The sequence below is a fragment of the Mauremys mutica genome, chromosome 5 (genome assembly GCF_020497125.1).
Source record: "Mauremys mutica isolate MM-2020 ecotype Southern chromosome 5, ASM2049712v1, whole genome shotgun sequence".
Classification (NCBI taxonomy): Eukaryota; Metazoa; Chordata; order Testudines; family Geoemydidae; genus Mauremys; species Mauremys mutica.
In genome coordinates, this window is record NC_059076.1 from 117,963,324 (window position 1) to 117,985,503 (window position 22,180).

The following is a 22,180-nucleotide window of genomic DNA, read 5'->3' on the forward strand; positions in this document are numbered from 1 at the left end:
GAACTACCCACATCAAATTAGCCCATTATGCTAGGGCAGGTGAATGTGCAATATATCTCGGTGTAACGCAGTGTAAAATATTTAAAAGATCCGGTCAGGTATTTTCTGTGCTGCATCAAACTGGTAGAGAAGAGCTAATCTGGAATAATTTATTTTTTGAGTGGATCAGATACTCACCAGGATCAGGTTATTTGAATTGTCCTTGCATGGCTTGAATTTATCATCCATAATTCATTTTTTTTTTACCTGTGCTTTTGGTTTTTTTTATGGTAGCAGCTAACTTCTAGACATCATCTTCTACTATTATTCATTCCAGACAGCTGCTCTTTGTACAGTGTTCTCCATATCCTAGACTACAGTTTGTGCACATGATTGGCCATTGCTATGGGAAATATTTTAACAAACTGGAAACATACAGGATCTGACAAAGAGATCATGAGGCACCTTATAGATTAAAAGTTTGATGACGGGTTGTTTCTCTGTAATTTTGTCTTTCTCCTAGGTGACATAGTAAGAATTACTTCTATGGACTACTTCTACTGAAAAAGGAAAATATTAATAGAAGAGACTAGCTGTATAGTTAAGAAAATAGAAAGAGATTTGGCTGTACTTTTACTGTACAGTGAATTCTGTCCTGGTTTTTCTCTGTTTGTCCCATATGACACATTGTTAAATTAGCAGCATGGGTTTATTTTCATTAATTACATGTCAGCACTTAAAAAAAAAAAGTTAGTGTTTATTGAAAATTGTGTTCAAATTGTGATCTATCACTTTAAATTCTAATAGCTCGCCAGCTGGGGGCTCTCTAAAGAAGCATGCGATCAGGGCCTAGCAGCAGGCAGCTATCCTAGAGTAATGTGGGATGAATTGTGAATCTTTGATTTAGGGAGCAGCCTGCTTTTGTGTTTTTCTGTTTTGGGGTTCTTGTGTGTTAATCATTCTGAATTTTAAGAATAAAGTAGTGTCATGCTGCAACTTTCCAGCAAGAATATTAATGTTTTTCTCTAACTTTTTTGTGTGTATGTGTGGTGTTTAGATGCTGCCATGAACATAACAGTTAGAGCTTGGTTAGGCCTGAAACAATGCCTGCTAAAGCCAGTAGGAGTCTTTCCATTAACTCCAATGGGCTTTGGATCAGGCCCTTATTGTGTAAATCTTAAGACCACTTAGTGTCAGGTCGCTGTAGGAGCTGAACACACAGTGAGCCTGCTTGAGAAAAACCATTCTGAAAAGGTCATCCATCAAAAATTCGATAGATTGTGTCTTGCTATTTAAAATTGCAAGCTTGTAAATGTTAGCAATTGGGAGTGGGGGTTGGGTGGGAGGCCAAACAATTACATTACAGGCAGCGATCACCTGCTCTAAGAATGCAAAAAATCATCTTCAAAATGCAAGTTCAATTTTTGATCTAAATTCCTTTGATGAAATTACTCTTTGATTATTCGTTAGGTGCAAACCCAGTCCCCTCTTGTACAAGTGCATAGGCCACTTGAGAACAAGACAGTGCAGTTCCATTGGGTAAGTGTGGAGGCTGGAACCAATAGACTTGTGCAGGGGTAAGGACCTTGTGTGCAGTGTCGAACTCAGCTCTGGGTGCACAGGATGCAGTGTGTGGGCAGGCCAATGGGAATGTATAAGTGAGTTGTTTCTGCCTTCCCCTCACTGCACGGGTGTTGCATAAAGGGCTGTAGAGCCTACTCCAATCATTGGGCAAGAGCAGGTTTCACAGAGCAACTCAGAAGGTGCTTCTGGCCAGGTGTATGATGAAAGGGCCCTCTCCCTTTGCTTTCTGCTCACCTACCAAGTCCCAACCAGGCCTGGATACTCAGACTGGCTTCCAGGGGGAGTCTGCATAGAACATATGTTGTCTCCTTACTAGCATGTTAGACTTCACCCTTTGAACAAGAGCAGCATTCTAGAATGGCCTGAGAAGAGAGACTTGCTAGAAGGAAGCTGTTCTTAGAAGTTTGGCCTAGTGGTTTGGATACATATCCACAGATAAGGAATTCATAAATTCTAATTCTGGTTCCTGCAGATTCCAGCTGTGGCCTTGGGAACTTATGACCACATTTTCAAAACTTGCTTTTAATTATGGGTGCTCCAATTTTGAGCTTCCAACCTGAGACAACCAGAGATACTGAGAAACCACAGTTCCCATTGTCTTTAGTTGGAATAGTAGGTGCTTAGCACCCTTGGCATGTAAGTGCCTTAACTTGGGTAACCAAAATGGAGACACTTAAAATTAAAGTCCACTTTTGAAAATGTGATCCTTAATGACCCATAAAAGCTAGGACTTTGTTTCATAATATTGTGTACACTGCCCCAGCTTAGTGAAAAGCTGAATCCCACCACTTACTTTCATTGTCCATTCAGAGCTAATATATAATCACCATAAAAACCAAGGTTTGTGTTAGCAGTACTGACACAACCATGGTATAAGTCTTTAGAATTTGATGCTGTATTAACATGTGCTGTTAAAACATCTGTCAGATACAATATGAACTTGCTTAGACCCATCTCCGTAGGGATCACCTAGATTTCCAATGCTTGGGAGACTGGAAATATCATCGAGAAAATCTTGCAGGAAGTCCCAGGGAAAAGAATGAGAGATCATCAGACAGGAAACTAAAATAATACCTCCTGGATTTTTGCTGGAGCCCAGGAAAGGGATGGCAATCCTTAAACATGAGATAATGGACAGTCTGAACTGTTTGTAAGTGCAGGTGTGAAGATCTTCTCCAGGAATATCAGAAAATAGCCTAGGTTGGCAAGGGACAGCTACCACCTAAAATCATTCTGTTCTCTGGAAAAAAGTACTTTGACAAAGTAGAAGGGAAATTATGGCATGAGTAGGAAATTATAAACAAAGTGGAAAATGGCAGCAACCGAGACTGTGGTAATTGCATGGTTGCTGTAGAATATGAAAGCAGGAAAAAACAGATGGCCAATGTTAGTTCTTCAGTTCCCTCAGGCTGAAAAACAACATTATTAGTAATGGGTTTCAACAAACTAAGAAGAGCCAGCAGCTGTGCTGATCGTAGAAGTGCTTTCCTAAGGTGCTTATATTTATCTTAGCTAATGGAGCTCTAGCTGATATTCTATTATTCATGGAAATGTCTGACCCTTTTCTTAATCTTACTGAGCTTTTTGTCTCAATTATGTCTTGTGGCAGTGAGTTTCACCGGTTAATCAAAAATGTGCAAAAATATTTACATCCTTGTATATAAAATGTGTTTTCTTTCAATTTCATTTGGTATCACAATGTCCTTGAATTATAAGAATAAACAGGAGTGTGCTATTGACCTTCTCTGCACCATTTCTTATTTTATTTACCCCTATCATGTTGCCTTGTACTAATCTCTTGTGCAAGTTAAATAGCCCTAGTCTGTTTAATGTCTTCTCATGGGCAAGTTTTTCCATGGCTTTATTTGCTTCGCCCTTCTCTGGACCTTCTCTATTTCTTTCATGTCCTTTTGGGGATTTTATTTATATTTGTATCATACCATTATTTATTATATATAATATATAATAAATATATAATAAATATATATTATATATAATTATATAATATTTATATATTTATATTAATATTTATATCATACCATTTGATTTATATTATGGCATTACAATTTTTTCAATGATTCTTTATCCCTTTTTTTAACGCTACCTGGCTCAATATGTAATGGCAGCCAAATAAGCAGATATTTTCATTTAGCTGCACACAGTGACACCAGTTCTCTCTCTAGAATGAATCATTGAGATACCATTAATGTGTATGAGTAGTTCAAACTAATCCTTCCAATGTGTTTTATCTTGAATTGTCTGTTCTCAATTTCTTCTATATGATGGGGTGTACCTGGTCTTTGACTCCCTACAGGAGACTCCATGGTCCTATTACACCTAGAAAAGGAGCAACAAAGGTGGGCCTTTCAGGCCTGCCTAGAGAGGCCAATCAGAGCCTAGCAGGCTCAGATAAAAGTTGCTGCAGGGCCTCAGCAGTTCAGTTCCTGGCTGGGACCAGAGGGGCAAGGAAGGGTGTTCCTGTCTGGCCAAAGGAGCCTCAGGGATAGCCAGAGTTTTGTTCTGGCTGCATTTGTTTAAGCTGACTGAGAGAGTACCTGAGGACTTTAACATGGAGGTGAGGCGTGAAGATAAAAGGGACAGTTGAGAAAAGGGCCAGGGAAATAGCAGCAATGAATCAAAGTGAGCAGTACATGGCTGCTGTGTATAGGCTCCCTGGGTTGGAATCCGGAGTAGTGGACAGTCCCAGGTTCCCTCACTGGTGAAGTGTTGTAACCCCCAAGAAGGGGACAAAGGTTCATTTGGAAGCCCAAGCAAAAGGCTGAATTTAAAGGGCCCAGAGCTGGGGCTGAAGACCCTGTTGAGGGCAGACAGACAGACAGGTTTTTTTACTGTTTGCTGCCCAGAAGGAGTTTGTTTTGATTGTGTGACCCAGCCGAAAGGGTGAGCTACGGAAAACCTGCTAAGCAAGGTTGACAGCCGACAGGGGCAGCAGGAGCAGAAGAAGGACTGCAGTATCACACACGCCAGCAGGAGGCACTCAAGAAGTGAGTGGCCCCCATTACAATCTGCCACTGTATTGCCCAATCACCAAGCTTTAATGGGTCCTTCTGAAGTTCCTCACAGTCCTCTCTAGATTAAATCATCTGGAAATTGTATCAGTTCAGATCATTAATAAATATTATCATAGAATCATAGGACTGGAAGGGGTCAAGAGGTCATCTAGTCCAGTCCCCTGCGCTCATGACAGGACTAAGTATTATCTAGACCACCCCTGACAGGTGTTTGTCTAGCCTTTTCTTAAAAATCTCCAATGATGAAGATTCCACAACCTTCCTAGGCAATTTATTCCAGTGCTTAACCACCCTGACACATAGGAAGTTATGCACTGCTAATCCCAATACAGGTCTTTGGAGCACTTCATAATTAGCTTCCTTCCATGTTGAAGATTGGCCACTTAGTCCTACTTTTATTTCTACCAGTTAATCTAGTCCACACCAGAATGTAACCTCTCATTTTATGACTAGTTAGTATCCTTCATAGCCTGCTGGGAAAGACTTTAAACTTGTTAAAGTCCAAGAGCATTATATCTATCTATTCTCCTTGATTCCTGCCATAATCTTCTTTCAGCTAAAAACCCTAGCCTCAGTTTTGCCAGAAGCTGGGAATGGGTGACAGGGGATGGATCACCTGTTCCATTCATTCACTCCGGGGCACCTGGCTTTGGCCACTGTCAAAAGACAGGATACTGGGCTGGATAGACCTTTGGTCTGACCCACTCTGGCTGTTCTTATGTTATTAAAGGGGAAAAGACAACATTCCATCTGGATGAAGTCTTCCCACTCCTCAGTGGTTCATGCTGCCTTTGCCATCCTTCCAGCCCAAGAAATAAGAGACAAGGGCAGAGATTCAAAACCAGGCTTTACACAGACCACCATGCCAACCTTTACCATGCTAACGCCATCTGATTGATTTCCTGAAGAAAAGTTTATTGGGTCATCAACAATAAACTGCACACAAACAGGAAAAAAAAGGCAATTAAGATGCACTGTGGTTTTTTTTTTAACTTCGTTTATTTGAATGGATGCTTTCCAGCACCCTAGAGTTTGGATTGTAAATCCAATTGTTCTGCTCCTGTCAGCAGCTGACTTCCTGGTGTAAAAGGTGGCTCCTACTCCACTCTCCAACGTGAGCGAAAGCAAGGAAAGAGCAGTGGAGACATTAAGGACGTGAAGCTAAGCCCCTCAAGGTCAACTTGAGCTATTCCACTGACTTCAGTGGGCTTTGAATCGTACCTTGGTTGAGCTTGATCAGTATAATGTGAGCAACATGGTATGCTCTCTCCAGAGTGAACGTCTTTACAGTGGGGATTCCAGTCGCTCTAGATTTCATAGCAGAAGTTAATTTCTTATTTGGAATCTTGGTAGGGTATTTTCTATTTTGATTGTATTTATATTCTTAAGGCAACAGCAGTCTGACACACTCTGATATCCAGAGAACAAAGGGAGGCAGAAATGGTTTTACAGGCAATGGTAAGCAAGAAAAGCTTACACGCATACCTCTTTTCTTCTGTCCTGTGCCTGATTATGACAATCGAGCTGCTTGGATCAATCTGCTCTTTACAAGGAGATGCTGAGTAGTAACCAATTCACACTAAGCAAAGAGGGTAGATGGAATGAACTTCCCCTCTTATGGAAACTGGTGAATACGGTAGCACTGCTAATCACTACATAGCGAATGGTTTGGAAGCAGCACAAGGAATAGGCACAGTTCAACGTCTGACTTAGTGTACAAAAGTAGCTGTAATGGGATTTCTATTGTGAGCTTGAAGCAGGACCTCGGGGGTCCTGGATCCTGATTTGATGGCTTCCGTCCATTTGTATGGATATTCATAATAGACAAAAAACCTTGAAGTTAATGCACTCAATTTCACATACTGCCATTTGAACATGCATGCCAAGATGCAAAATACTTTCTATCATAACAAATAGATTTTTTAACTTAAATTAACGTCTGAATTTATTCAGCCTAGTCAAATGGCTTGTCCCACTTATGACCATTTTCATGCATTGCGCTATGCTTTACTCATACACTTAGATATATTTGACCAGATCATTTATTTTTCAAGAGCTGATTCACTTAGGTCTGTTGGAGGTAAATGTTCCAGGTACTGAATACCCAGTAACAATAACTGCATGTTTTTCTAGTGGTTTTGGCTAGCTCATGACTTGTCCTTGCTTAATTGCATTTCTTTCCAGACAAAGCGGTGGTATGTATGTATCACAGTTCCGTAGGTTTTGACTGATTAGACTGCTCTCCAGAATAAGACATAACCCAGGGTACCCTGACCTAAGGCTGTAGCCACACACTGCCTTGCCTCAGAATAGAAAGAATAAAATAAATGGAGCAGGTGTTATAGTAGTTCCCCCAGGTGGGGAAAAAACCTTGTCTACGGTATATGTGGATCTGTGGTTGTCATGTGTAAACCACTCACTGAATTTGTCTCAGGTAGATTAGCATTGATCTAATTTTATCATTTGACTGCTTCAGAACATTACAGATATACCCACCAAGTAGAACACGTCTGTTGTCAGGCAATATACAGCATGAACATTGGATTTGCCAGACTAGATCCAATTTCTTTTAATATAATATTTTATGTTTACATAATAATAAATATTTAATGCTTATAAACCATTTCTGATGTTTATCTCATTCTTAAAATTCACAAAAACTGAAATTTAAAAAGGATTGAGTTTCTGATAACTAAACTCTTGGGTACCTTTTTTGCATTGTCATGAAAAACAATCAGATTATGAAGCAGAATTCCCATGTTATTAATTTTATAGAACTCTGATCCAATCTTACTCTCACTGAAGCCATGTTGAGTTTTTCCATTTATCTCAATAAGAGCAGGATCAAGTGCTTAAGCTGTATTTCCTGAATTGAGAAATTCAGTTAAGATCTTTTAAATTATATCACTAATGCTACTAAACTCTGCTTCATTATTAATTAAAAAGCTGTAGCCTACAAGACCTAAGCAGAAGTATCTTTACTCACTTGAGATGTGCAGGATCAGGCTCTAAATATGAAAATATAGCAGACTGTGAGAATTTTTGGGTAAATATTATAACAGCATATACTGTCTAAATAATTTTAATTGATCAGTTACCTATTCCATGTTTCTTTTGAATTTGTTTAATTTTGGCTATCTTTAAAGCAAAGACTTGAGAATTAATATACGTATGTATTTTGATTAACAAAATATAAGGACGAATAATAAATTAGAAAAAGTAAAATAAGAATGGTTGTGTGACAGCAGAGACAGAGTTTAAGTAAATTACCTGAAGGGACAGATCCTCAGTCTGTGTACATTGTTGTATCTTCACTGAAATCACCAGAGCTATGACAATTTACAACAGTTGAGGATCTGCCCCAGGAGGCTTAAGTTTATCTAGAAATCACAAAGTGGTAAATTTATTCTGATTTATTACCATTCTGTGGAGGCAATTTTGATACTAATGGGTATATCCAGTGGCGTGCTGTGACAATTTTAGTAAGGCACACACCAGCTCACTTATATCTTAGGTGGTCCAAAATGGCATCCTCCGTGCAGCATGAACTCACATGAACACTGCATGTGAGGTCACACTGTGCGGAGGTTTGTTCTACAAAATGGTATCCTCATGGGCTGGATAGAATCATCCTACAAATCAGATTTGACCCGCAGGTGAAAGTTGGACAATGCACAGAAGGCCAGGCATGCTAAGCCTCCAAACCATGGCCATGCTGTTTCCATGTGCTTCAAAGCTGAGGTAGCAGTTTAGGGGAGCCCTGCAAATGCCAGTGCCTTGGTGCAGAGCCACTGGGACCCTGCCCCCCAGCACTGTCACAGTCCCTTTCATCCCAGGCTTCCACACACACAACCCTGCCCCCCTTAATAACGTCCAAATCCCCACTCACCTACTGCTCCATGGAGTAGGTAGCCATGTGAGGAGTTATGGGGAGTGGTGGCAAGGGGTGGTTAGGAGGACTGTGTGGCAATGTTGGGGGGACATGGGAGATTAGTGGATAGTGAGAGGGGTGGAGGGGTCATCCATGTCCCCTATTAATGCCCCGTCCATGTCCTCCTTGCTCAGGTCTGTCAAACTAAGACTCTCCAAGACAAACAGGCACCTCCAGCTGCAAATCACCCCCTCTCCCTGCCCCCTGTTATAATGAATAATTCATGTAACCTCTAAAAACTACCTGTTTCAGTGCTAGCCATGTGAAAATAAAGCCATGTCAAATGGAAGCTAACTGAATCTGCTCAGCATGCCCATTTTCTCAGGTCAGTAAAAGGACATCAATAGAATTGTTTGCCTTTGCGTAATGTGTGGTTTCCTTTGGAAGTTTTACTGACCCAGGTCTCCCGCACGGAAGAGAAACACTTTTGAATTTACACATATCCATTCAGTACTGTATATAATGCACTTCCATTTCTTATTTTACAGAGATATCAAACCTGACAACATACTGCTGGATGAGCACGGTGAGTTCCTAAGATTATTTTATCCCCAACATTTCAATTGCATGGGCTGCACCAGTGGCTCTGTGATTAGTGTTGCGTGAGTTCATCAGAGAGGCTGGGTTCATATGCCAAGTCTGGTCTTTCTCTGCAGCAGCTTGTCTGTCAGGTTGTCAGCTGTCTTGATAGGCTCCAAGTAGAGTGGTCTTGAGCTATTTGGGTGGACTCCACCCAAACAATTAATATTCACATATTCCATCATGTATTCTTTCCAATATGCCATTCTACGAAGATTGTAGTGTTACCTATTGTCATACGTAATCAGATCTTCAGTTTTGAAGCATTTTTCTCTCGCATAAAAGACACAGGCTGGATGTTTGAGCTTTGATAAGTAACTGGGCCAACTATGTGTTATACACTCACATACAGATTGGATTTGTGCTTTAGCAATCTCTGGTATGAGAGTGGCAGGCCATTCAAAATGGCACTCTCATCTGCCTCTATTTCCAGTATTGTCAAATCTTTTGATTGCAAATCTGATGACACTTAATGTTCTGGGTTGTTGTTTTTTTAAAGCCTCAGTTCCTGGAATTCTGTAATTATGTGGAAATCTCTATTTTTATTTAAAAATACAAGGACGTTTTTAACCCTCATGTCTGGGGACAGAAGCTGACTCTGAGCATGCTGGGGATGGTGTGGGGGCTCTGGCCACTGTCACCAGAAGCTGAGCCTGGGGGGAGCAGCCTGCTGCTGCTGCTGCAGCCAGGTGCTCTCCCAGGCAGCTGCTGTGCTGCACTGGGCAGCATCCGGGAGTGGCTCCAGAGCCTGGCTGTCAGGCAAGCAGCCAAACAGCCAGGAGGAGCCAGGCTGGCACAGCAGGAGGACAGAGCCTCCCGCCCAGGTAATGTGGGATGGGGAGAAGGGGAAAGTGTGGGGGCCCCAGGCTGGAGATAAGGCAGGGAGAGGAGGAGTCACGTGGAAGGTGACAATGGGAGAGTTCACATGGGGGTGTCACGTGTTTCCTCCCCCCACCTTAGCTGGTGCCCCCCTTTGTGTCCTTCCCACTAGTCAGCTCTGGCAGGGCTCCTAGGCACGTGCGGGATGGTACCGGTAGCGGTGGTGAAGGAAGCCGGGCGGACATGTGTAAGCCATGGCCGTGCTGGAAGAGCGTGCCCAGCAGCATCGCCCAAATGTCAGGTGGACCACGTCTGCACGGGATGGGGGCTCACTGACTGTTCTGCCCTGGGGCCCGGAATTGCTGTCGGCGGGCCTGATGGTCCATATGCCACTTTTGAGGCATAAACTTAAGCTTCTTAAAGATACACATTGTGCCATAGACATTTATTTATATTTTTATATATATATAAATAAATATTACAGAAGCTGGCAATGTTTTTGCAAAGGAATTTAACTTTTAAAATTTCTACTTAGATTTGTTTCTATTTAGAATTTCTTTATTGATGCACCTGAAAGGGCCAATTTCACAGAGCTGAAAACAACTATGAGCCACATCAGCTGGGAGGAAGAATTTAATCAGAAGAATGCAAATGATAATTGGAAATTGTTTTAGAACACTTCATGGGATGCCTGAAAGCCACAAATGAGGAAGATGGCATATTGGTTTAAAAACTGACCAGGTTTAGTGGGGAAGTGAAGGCAACTACAGTGGAGTTGCATCATAGGTGCAGTCCCCTGCCTTCACTAGCAGAACCAAGTACTGATTTTGTCTCAGATCCCTAAGTGGCCCCCTCAAAGATTGAACTTGCAACCTTGGGTTTAGTGGGCCAATGCTCAAGCCACTGAGCTATCCCTCCCCCCAAAAAGGCAGAGGTATTCATAAATATTTATTTGGGAAAAAATAGATGACAGTCTCATGATGAAAACACTCTTTCCACTCCACTAATATCTCTGGAGGATGTTAAACAGCAGCTACTAAAGTTAGACATTTTAAAATCAGCAGGTTCAGATAACTTGTTTCCAAGAGTTTTAAAAGAGCTGTCTGAGGAGATCACTGGACCATTAACACTGATTTTCAATAAGTATTGGAACATGGGGGAAGTTCCAGAAAACCAAAAGAGAGATGATAATGTGCCAATATTTAAAAAAGATAAACAGGATGATCCAGATAATTATAGGCCTGTCAGACTGTGATGAGGGTGTTCACACCACACCAACCCTGATGGGTTTAAGTGGTTCGGAAAGGCAAATTAACTTTACAGGAAACACCTGAGGGAAGACTTAGGCTTGACTGACACTAATTGATGATGAAGCCCAGGCTGAGCTTGTAGAAAGTCAGGAAGGGAGAGCAATTTTTAAATCAAGATTAGATTTAAATTTTTAAATCCAATCTTGATTTAAAAATTTGCAGTGATGGAGAATCCACCATGACCCTTGGTAAGTTGTTCCATTGGTTAATTACTCACTGTTAAAAATGTGTTCCTTATTTCCAATCTGAATTTGTCTAGCTTTGACTTTCAACCACGGGGGATTGTGTTATACCTTTCTCTGCTAGATTGAAGAAACTGTCATTAAATATTTGTTCCCCATGTAGGCATTTATAGATTGTAATCAAGTCACTCCTCAATCTTTGCTTTGTTAAACTAAATACAGGAAAAGCTGTTTTATCCAGCACTTCACCAACCAGAAAGCTCTCTAAACTGACATTTCTGATCTTCATTGAAAGTCCGGTTTATAGTTTGGTTGGCGTGGGACCGGCAGGGGGTTGGGGAGCGGGCTCTGTGAAGGAATCTGGGTGAGGGGGCAGTCTTGGGGCATGGGAGCGAGTGCAGGGTGCTGGATCCAGGAGCTGCTCACCACGGGTGGCTTCCCACAAGCGGCGACCTGTCCTGACTGCTCTTCGGTGGAGGCGTGGCAGGCAGCTCTGCAAGCTGCCTTCGCCTGCAGCTGCTGCCCCTGCAGCTCCCATTGGCCACTGTTTCTGGCCAATGGGAGCTGCAGAGGCAGCGCTCGGGGTGGGGGCAGTGCGCAGAGGGCCAATCCCTGAAGGACCCCACTAGAAACACACCTGCTTGATGATAATGATTCCCTGTTTACAGTTACATGTTGAGACCTATTGGGTAGCCAGGTTTTAATCCATTTAAGGTATATCATGTCAATTTGATATCATTATGATTATTAATCAAAATATTATGCAGTACCAAGTGAAATGCCTTACAGAAGTCTAAGTCTATTGCATAAACACTACTAGCTTTATCAGCCAAACTTGTAAATTCATCAAAAAAAGGTATCTAGTTAGTTTGACAGGATCTATTTTTTTTAAACAAATATTGAGTGGCATTTATTGCATTACATTCCTTTAATTCTTTATTAATTGAGTCATGCATCAGCCACTCCATTATCTTGGCCTGGATTGATGTCAGCCTGTGTAATGGGCTACATTTGCTGCTGGGGTTGTTATAAGAGCCAAGACCGACACATACACAGTTATATTACTGTCTGCTGCCTTACTAACAAGTAAATTATCAAGGTACCTCCTTGTGGCTGAGTATGGGGATTACCTCCACCCAGTCTGATGCTGCCTTCCTTTTGTCACTTGTGCTGTGGGCACTGTGCTCTCTAGGAGTCAGTCACAGTGCTTCCTGCTTGTGGCTTGGTCCTCTGGCTGGGTCACTATTTTCCCCTTCCAAGGGTAACAAACGTCTCACCAGATCAGTTGTCCCAGTGCCATTCCAGATAGTCTTGCTGTTCAAGACTGTGCCAATTTCCTAGCGGCTGGTAAATGATCATGGGCCCACCTGCTACTCTGGGTTCCAACCCAGGGATCCTACAATCAGCAGCCAAGGTCTGTACCATCTCAACCCTTTCTGCCATTTTCCTGGGCCGCCTCCTGCTCCAACAACTTTCTTTACCACTCTTCTGAGTAAACCCCTTCCATCAGGGTCAGGATCTCAGTTTCCTATGCCCCCCCCCCCTTCCTGTGTCGTCTCCCTCTCTCCTCACAAGGCCAGAGAATGACTACAGACTTCTACACTACAGTCCCCTGTGTTGATGGGAGAAGCTCTCCTGTCAACAGAGCACTATCTACACGTGGGGTTAGGTCAGTATAACCACATCGCTCAGGGGGTGGATTTTTCACACTCCTGAGCGACGTAATTATACTGATATAGGTCTATAGTGTAGACGTGGCCTAAGCCTATGTGACCTATGCAATCATATAGGGCTCCTGGGAGGGTAGAACCCTGTGCTATATGTGTCAGTCCAGCCTGGCAGCCAACTACAATGTTGTCATCCTCATTCAGTGTCTCATGATTTTAGCATCAGAAGTCCATTACAGAGTTAGTATTCCCTACTTCCCTCAGCCCCACAGCTACATGTTAGCTGTGCTTCCTGGCTTGTTCTCCCTCCATTTTGTCTGCCCCAGCATGTTGCATGATGCCAGTAGTCAACAGGCTTGTCCACAAAGTCTGCTGGGGCACACATGGTAGGAGCCAAGGCATCAGCCAGATGAATGGGGCTGAGTCAGCCACAGCCTGCAGTGATCTGTCTTACTGAAAAACTTAATGGTGGCAGGTTTGGACCATCCAACTCAATTTGTTATGTTCAAATCAGAATGGTGAGTGAGAGTATGAGAGCACCTGCCTACTTCCGCTACATACCCTTTGTCCTACACCCTGCTGTCAAATAACTGGTCATTTGGTGCCTGTCTGCTGGCTTGACATGCACTCCTGCCAGTCTGAGTCTTATTTTATAGTTACTGAATCAGAAACAAATGGAATTTTCTTGTATAGCCGCTTTCTTCCTGGCTTCCTCCTTGCCTGGGGAAACTCAGAAAAGGACCAGGCTGAAGAGGTCACCGTAATCTGAAGAGAATATGAAGGTAGACAGGTGCCACAAATATATGAAGGTGTTGGGGATGGGACTGGTTATAGGTGGGAGAGGTACCCATATATCTCCACAGAGGGCCCCACAAAACCTAGGGCCGTTCCTGAACAAAGCTACTGCCTCTGAAAACATGTTGTCAGTACCAGCCATGATAGAAGCAGGAACAGGGGTACCACTAAATACAGTTCAGCACTGGGAACCATCCACAAACAAGAGAGCTGGGCCTTCTGATACCTAAAGAGCAGCACAAGGGTTGAATCCACCATTTTGGTGGCAACAGTTGCATTCCATTATTTTCCAACTATCTGGGCAGACAATTTAATTTTTATTAAGAGGCACAAATCTTCTGTTTCATTTCTTTGCATTATCATCTAAATATTAATGGTGCTGGGAGGATTCATGTGCATGTGCTGTCTTAAGTTCTATTTATACTTTTTGTTTCATTTAATTTTAGGGCATGTTCACATCACTGACTTTAACATAGCGACTATGGTCAAAGGATCAGAAAAGGCTTCCTCTATGGCTGGCACTAAGCCCTATATGGGTAAGTTTTAAAAACCATTGTAAAAATACATACAGCATATTTCAAAGAAGTGTGTCTAAAGAAGGATGTTCTGGTGTGCATGTATGATAATGCTAAGCAATTGTGATGTTGCACCTGCTTTAGTGCAACTTGTAGCCGCTTCAGTGCAACTGGAAATGCATTAAGGATGTAGAAATTGAGGATGAGTATGGTTTTGCAAAACTTTTATCCAGCAGTGGCTGTGGTTCAGACCAATGTCCCATTTCATCTGAATCCCCCAAGTTTGAAGATATGGATAAATGACTATAGTTTTGTTTCCATTTCCACCATTTGGGAATATCAGCTTTAAACACTTCCAGCACATGTTCATGTGCTTTACTGAGTTGGAGCCTTATTGAGTATCTCAAGAGCATGGCTGCTGATTATGGCCCCAATCCAGTGTGACAAAGTCAGACCTGACAGCGATAAGAAAGTGGTGGAACACACGTATATCAGCCCTAGAGTGGTGACGGCCCTTTTGCCCAGGAACTGAAAAAAACGGTTACCTAAGGTTAATTAGAGGCACCTGAGTCCAATTAAGGGCTGCCAGCCATAGGTGGTGCATGAACTGCTGGTTGGGGGAGGCTAGGCCCCAACCCCAGACCTTCCCTCTGAGGTGCTGCCCCTTTCACACCACCCGCTGAACCCCAGAGTCCCCACCACCACCACAGCCATCGGCCCCTACCACAGGTTAGTGCCCCTAACCCCAGAGCGCTGGTGTGGCCACAGCTTCCCCAGCACTGTGAGGGCCCCAGAGTGATGGGAGGGCCGGTGGCAAGGCCGCATCCTCCTCAGCCCCAGAACGACAGGAGGGTGGGTGGCGCGGCCATAGGGAGACTGGAGGGGAAGCAGGAGGGGGGAGTCAGGGGGTCGGCGTGGGGGCAGGGCCATGCCTGGCTGTTTGGAGAGGCACAGCTTCCCCCAGCCTATGATACCTTCCTAGGTGGAAGGCTGTTCTTCTCCCCTTAGGGGAAACAATCAAGTTAATTTCTGTTTGGGGAAGGGTTAGCAGCCAGAAGCCAGTGTAAATAAGACATCTCCCCAGGGAGGGGGCAGGGAACTGTATTTCTTTTGTGTTGTGAGTTTAGGGGGGTTTGCTTAAGAGAAGTACTCGTGCATAATCTGAGGCCTACCCTGTAAATACTGAAAAATAAACCAAAGTGAAGAATTAAAAGCCGCCAGAGTAGGACTGATTGACTCCAGGCCCCAACCACCAGAGGCAGAATTTCAAAACAATCTGAGTAACCATTCAGATTTTAGCGCACTCACAAGAGTTATGTTTAAGACACATAAAATTGTGGGGATGGAATCTCTTTAGCTGTGTTTCTATATTGGGACATGGACTCTGTAAAAAATGTACACTTTCTTAAATACTGTTTTTAGTTTGGGTCCTCCAAAGATTTCATGGGTGCCATGCACTACCTTGAGTAAAACTTGACTGAGTTGATTGAAAACTTGATTGAGGCTATTGTGAGCCACACCACATCAGTAGTTTGATCTCAAGCTCTGAGAAAACACACACACACACACACACAACCCCCCCCCTGCAACTATATCTTATATCTCCAGAACACTGGTGGGCAGCCTGAGGCCTATGGGAGCTGCGGGAAGCAGTGTGGGCCACAGGGACATGCTTGCCACCGCTTCCCGCAGGTCCTGTTGGCTGGGAATGGCGAACCACAACCACTGGGAGCTGTGGCCGGCCATGTAAATGTAAACAAACTGTCTGGTGGCCTGCCAGTGGATTACCCTGATGGGCCACATGTGGCCTACGGGCCTCAGGTTGCCCACCACTGCTACAGCACCTGTGCCTCAAATGACTCCAAGTTTGGGTCACTAACCCCACACTGCAACTTCTTAAGGCACATCAACTTTCAAAGAAATACAACTAAGCATGTCAATTTTAGAGGACTTAGAAAGGTCCATCTTTGAACAGATGTGAAGCAACCTTAACTTATAGTTGTGCTCCCATGCCACTATAATGCACAAATTATTGTTACTTAAATTCTTCAGCAAGACTCCTGAATACTGGAGATTCTTCAGAGGACTCAGATTAATGAAAAATGGGGAGGAGAGTTATTGATTTAAATGTGAAAATGAATAAAAGAATAACTGTATTAATTGTTTGTTTAATGTTGTTTAATTTTATATTCAATTAAATTAATTTTATTATATCCTTAAATTTTTAATCTTCAGTGGGCTGCAGAAATGTATATTGAAAATGCACAACACAACTGTTATATATGTTGTTAGGGGAAAGCTGGAGGTTTGGGTATTTGGTTAGGGGACAGGTGGGGTTTTAGCTCCAGTATGATGTGGCAGATTATCTGGGTGTGTAGAATAAACAGATTGTCTGGATGTTCAAATTATCTGCAGTGAATTGGTTAAAAATATTGATACTGAAATGTACATAATTAGATTCCAATGAGATGAATAGGAGACTGAGCACCTCTTGGAGCTTGTTTCAGGCTGTCTGCACTTCCTGAGCTCATACTTGGAAGTGTTTCTAGCTCTTATGTGAAGAAACATAACTTTTCAAATTTGGATTCTGCAAGACAATTCTGCAGTAAGGATGAGTACAGAGGGCTCTGCTGTGAGCTTATTGACTGGTACTCTAGGGGCCAGCTTGTGCATTTAAACCAGTGGCCTGCACTAGCCATTGTCTCCTGGAAATTCCAAGAATGCAGGAGGAGCAACATATGCTCCTCCCTATAGTTGGCACAATTCATAGACCAGTGCAGGAGGAGGCAAAATGCCTCCCAATCCCCTCTAAGGCGGCTAGTGATGATAGCTAGGAGCATTTCTTGTATTCAGAGATGCACGTGGTAATACAAATAAATAATAATAATAACGGCTGCAATTATGGTTAGGCCCCACTTCATACACCCTTCCCCCTTATGCCCAGTGCAGGGGCTGGCCACATCATTATCTAAAGAAATTCTTCCTAAATCTCTTAATTACCCCGTTCCCTTATCATTCTGCCTCCTCTTCTTTAATTTAACATTAAGATAAATAGCATTGGCATCCTCTCTCTTTTCTATTCCTTTCAGAATTTAGTTCAATTATACAGCAGTGAGGCTGGTGCCTCCCTCTCCCTGATCTCCCCCCCCCCCCAAAAAAAAAACACTAGAAAAACCTCAATACAAAAGAAATTGCAAAAGAGAAATGCGATCTCTAGCCCTTTAACTAGAGATTATCAAGCCCCTCCATCGTCCTGCTTTCCTTCTTCTGTATCTTCCCCATTTCTTGGAAATACCAAAATACAGCAAAAGCCACAAGTTCAAAGCCTTCACTACTCTGCCTGTCAGAGGAGTTTCAAGCCTTGGATTCATTTGTGAATGTGAGAAAGCATTTTTTGCATAGCCTGTAGGGCTTTTTGAACTGTTAAAATTATCTGTTTCAGTGTGAGAAGTGAGGAGTGTGGATGCTCTGCAGTTTATGATGGGTATCAAGGCTGCAAAAAAACAACACTACTATGCCAGACAGGGCCTGATCCTGATCTCACTTGTGCTGGTTTTGCCTTTGTAACTTCATTGAGTTTGCTTGATATACTCCTGATTTATGTGGGTTATGTCAGAGGAAAATCAGACCCTTAGCAAAATGCTAACAATTAATTGCTATGTTGGTATCAAAGTTCTAGTTTTTATTTGTGCTAGTTATTTGAAACAAAGATATTTTCTAAAAAGTTCATATACTCTCTGCCACAGACTTTCTATATAACCTTGGGCAAGCCACTTACATCAGGTCTAAACTAGGAGAAGAGGCCATGCTTTAAAACATGGTGGGGAACATGCTTTAACATAATTTTAAACCGGACTTTGCACCTAGTATAGACCAGGTAAGTTGTGTTTTAAAAATGTGTTAGCTGGTTGTTGTCAATACTGGTTGAGGTCAATGCACTTTAAAACACAACCTATTTTCCCAGTCTCGGCATTGCCTTAGCATCTGAATCTGCACCATTAGCTTAGTACAACTTCATGCAATGGTTTCAGAATCTGGCCCTAAACTTTTGTGCCTGTTTATCTATCTATAAAATAATGCCTTCTTATTCACTGGAGCAGATCCCAAGGAGCACACTGCACCTCTGCTTCAGGGATTGTCCCGACTACCTACCAATCCATTTCAAAGAACAAATAAATGTTTTTGTTCATAAAGCCACGTTTGATTGAAACTTTAGCTACTTTAGACAGTCTCTCTATGCATTTTACCCCTGCTGATGTTTTCAGGTGACCTTCATGCATAGACACAAGTAAAACACATTGCAATTGTAACCCCCATTTAAAGTTTGCCATTTTCTAGAACTCTTTACTAAGCCTCTAGGGGGTCCTTCCCTCTGACACCATTTCCCTGCATGCTTGGAGTCAGAGGTGGGGACGGAATGGACTAGAAACTCCTGCTGAGGCCAATAGGGATTGAGCAGTTTGTTGGGTCAATGATGAGCTGGGGCTGCTCAGACCCTCAGTGGGATGGGACTGCCTGACTCAGAGAGAAGAGACTAGTATTAGTTCCAGGTGCTGTTTAGCACTTTTGAGTTTTGAGCCGAGAAGGAAGCAGAACAGCTCACGGAGTCCCTGATTAACTCCCCTCCCCACCAAGGGAATCTTTTAACTGAAGTGGGGTCCAGTGCATGGGTCAGGCAGTTCCAGCCCTGTGAAGATCAGTGTCCAGAGTACTCCCGATAAATATATATTAGAAATCATGTTTCTCACCTACTGCTGAGTTTTTGAAAAATTTAGTTCTAAATCTCCTATATCAGCTGTAGCTTGAGGGTGCTGATAGGAAATACAATCACTATAATTTTTTATTGTCAGAACACCTCTCCGAAAATGCATAGGCTTGCAGGCTGTCATTCCCCTCTTCTCTGGCAGTCACTGGAGAAGGTCACTTCATATGTCAGATCTTTTATTTAGTGGCTGGCTTTTGACAGACACATCTGCTAACAACAACTAACTGAAATGTTTTAGTGACATGGGTCACATGAAACCTGCAATGTGAATATCTGGGAGGAGAATAAGAGTGATGATCCTTACCAGAGAGATTTTACTTCTTGTAAGGTCACTATCCCAAGTCCACAGCTGGAATATGACTTTTGTTTTTACTTCCTTCAGGTGATTACTTGGTCTTGCGTGTGCTTATAAAGTTTTGAAATTTCAGGAAGGAAGATGCTGTGTAACTGCTAGGCATTTCCAGTACTAACAGAGCTTTCTGAGCAACAAGAGAAGGTTCTGGACCACATTTTAAAGAGAAAGGAGTTAAGGACACAGAGGTAAATGGTAATTGGGATAAAATACAACATGGTTTTACAAAAAGTAGATCACGCCAGACCAACTTGATCTCTTTTTTAAGAAGATAACTGAATTTTTAGACAAAGGAAATGCAGTAGATCTCATCTACCTGGACTTCAGTAAGGCATTTGATACAGTTCCGTGTGGGAAATGATTAGTTAAATTGGAGAAGATGGGGATTAATATGGTAATTGAAAGGTAGATGAGGAACTGGTTAAAGGAGAGCCTACAGTGGGTCATATTGAAAAGTGAACTGTCAGGCTGGAGGGATGTTACTAGTGGAGTTCCTCAGGCATTGATCTTGGGACCAATCTTATTTAACCTTTTCATTAATGACCTTGGCACAAAAAGTGGGTGTGTGCTAATAAAATTTGCGGATGATGCAAAGTTGGAAGGTATTGCCAGTATTGAGGAGGACCAGAATAATATGCAAGAAGATCTGGACAACCTTGAAAACTGGAGTAATAGAAATGGGATGAAATGTAATAGTGCAAAATACAAGGTCATGCACTAGGGACTAACCAGAATTTTTTTTGCTATAAGCTGGGGGCATATCAGTTGGAAGCAACAGAGAAGGAGAAAGACCTGGGTGTAATAGTTGATCACAGGATGACTATGAATCGTCAATGTGATGTGGCTATGAAAAAGGCTAATGCAGTCCTAGGATGCATCAGGCAAGCTAATTCCAGTAGAGACAGGGAAGTGTTAGTACCATTATATCAGGCACTGGTGAGACCTCATCTGGAATACTGGTACAATTCTTGTCTCCCATGTTTAAACAAGATGAATTAAAACTGGAACAGGCTCAGGGAACGGTTAATAGGATGATCTGAGCAATGGAAAACCTACCTTATGAGAGGAGAGTCAAGGAGCTTGTCTTGTTTAGCCTAACCAAACGAAGGCTGAGGGGAGATATGATTGCTCTCTATAATTACATCAGAGGGATAAATATTAGGGAAGGAAAGGAGTTAAAATGAAACACCAATGTTGACACAAGAACAAATGAATAGCAAATATTCTCAACAGCCTGAGATGGGACACTAGATGGGAAGGGCTCTGAGTTATAACAGAGAATTCTTTCCCAGGTGTTTAGCTGGTGGGTCTTGCTGACATGCTCAGGGTCCAACTGATTGCCATATTTGGGATCAGGACGGAATTTTCCCCAAGGTCAGATTGGTAGAGATCCTGGGGGATGCAGTTTTCACCTTTCTCTGCAGCATGAGGTACGGGTCACTTGCAGGTTTGAACTCGAGTAAATGGTGGATTCTCTGTCACTTGAAGTCTTTAAATCATGATTTGAGGACTTCAATAACTCAGCCAGAGGTTAAGGATCTATTACAGGAGTGAGTGAGGTTCTGTGGCCTGCAATGTGCAGGAGGTCACACTAGATGATCACGATGGTCCCTTCTGGCTTTAAAGTCTATGAATCTATGATTTATTAACTGTACAAAGTGGCCGTCAGATGTGGGTTGCAGCCAACATTCTCCTACATAAAATATCAAATCATATCTGTTCATAATATTGATGCTACATCCCTCCAATATGTTTGGTTAATTTTTAAAAGTATTAACGTGTGAATGATCTTAATTCTGTATATCATTTTATTTATTTTGCATAAACATTAACATTATTTGAGTCCTACAAATCTCTATTTAGTGACTGAACTATAACTCCGTTTTGTTTGGCAGAGTTTCTACATGTATATATTCTTTACTTCATGCATTAGAGTTTATAGAGGATAGTTCAGTTCCCACCTAGAGGTTTCCTATTGTTTTCTCTTATGTTTCAGTCCTCTGAATAATGCAGCCTGACTTCATTTAATATCAAACTAATAAAATAAATTTCAGGACATAAATCCACTTAACACAATACAGAGCCAATAAAATCTACAGTAAATTGCCTGGAAAATTCTTAGCTAGATCTAGCTACCTTGCATGCTGGTTATCTCTGATTTCCACAGCTCATTTTAGTGGTCATCGTCACACTGAATTATGACTGTTCAATTGACAATGTTAGAGAAATTTGGATTTACCAGGTATCCTATTCAACATTTAATATACATTGAGTCAGGCATATATTAATAATGCATAGAAGTACTATCAGAGGCAGAAGAAAGCTGGTTAGTGTTCTGACATCAACCTTAAACCTTACAGGTAAAGCAAAAATCTTGTGTAGCGCTGAATTCTGTTCTGATGTAATTACATTGAGTGAAGTGTAGAACACAAGGTGTGAATGTGGTGTGGGATTTTTAAAAAGCATTCAGCACTGGCCTAATTCTGCTCTTACTTAAACTGATGGGAGTTTTTGGCATTTGCTGCTTTGGGAGCTAATTTAGGCCAATGTTTCAGCACTTTTGGAAATCCCACCCTTGGCCTATAATATTTAATGGTTTGATTGCTGATCTACCAGTGCTTTTTGGAATGCAAGAAAAAGTCATGATTCCTGCAAGAGCAAGTTAACTTC

At 42.2% G+C, this 22,180-nt stretch overlaps 1 protein-coding gene across 5 annotated transcripts in view; it reads left to right on the top strand.

Moving 5' to 3' along the window:
- The window catches only part of STK32B (serine/threonine kinase 32B), a 284,286-nt gene that overhangs the window by 197,706 nt on the left and 64,400 nt on the right, over positions 1 to 22,180 (top strand). For all 5 annotated transcript variants that reach the window (XM_045017298.1, XM_045017297.1, XM_045017296.1 and 2 more), the window contains 2 exons: positions 9,015 to 9,052; positions 14,325 to 14,414. In XM_045017298.1, coding sequence (XP_044873233.1) covers positions 9,015 to 9,052; positions 14,325 to 14,414 — 128 coding nt within the window. The remainder of the gene's footprint in view (positions 1 to 9,014; positions 9,053 to 14,324; positions 14,415 to 22,180) is intronic.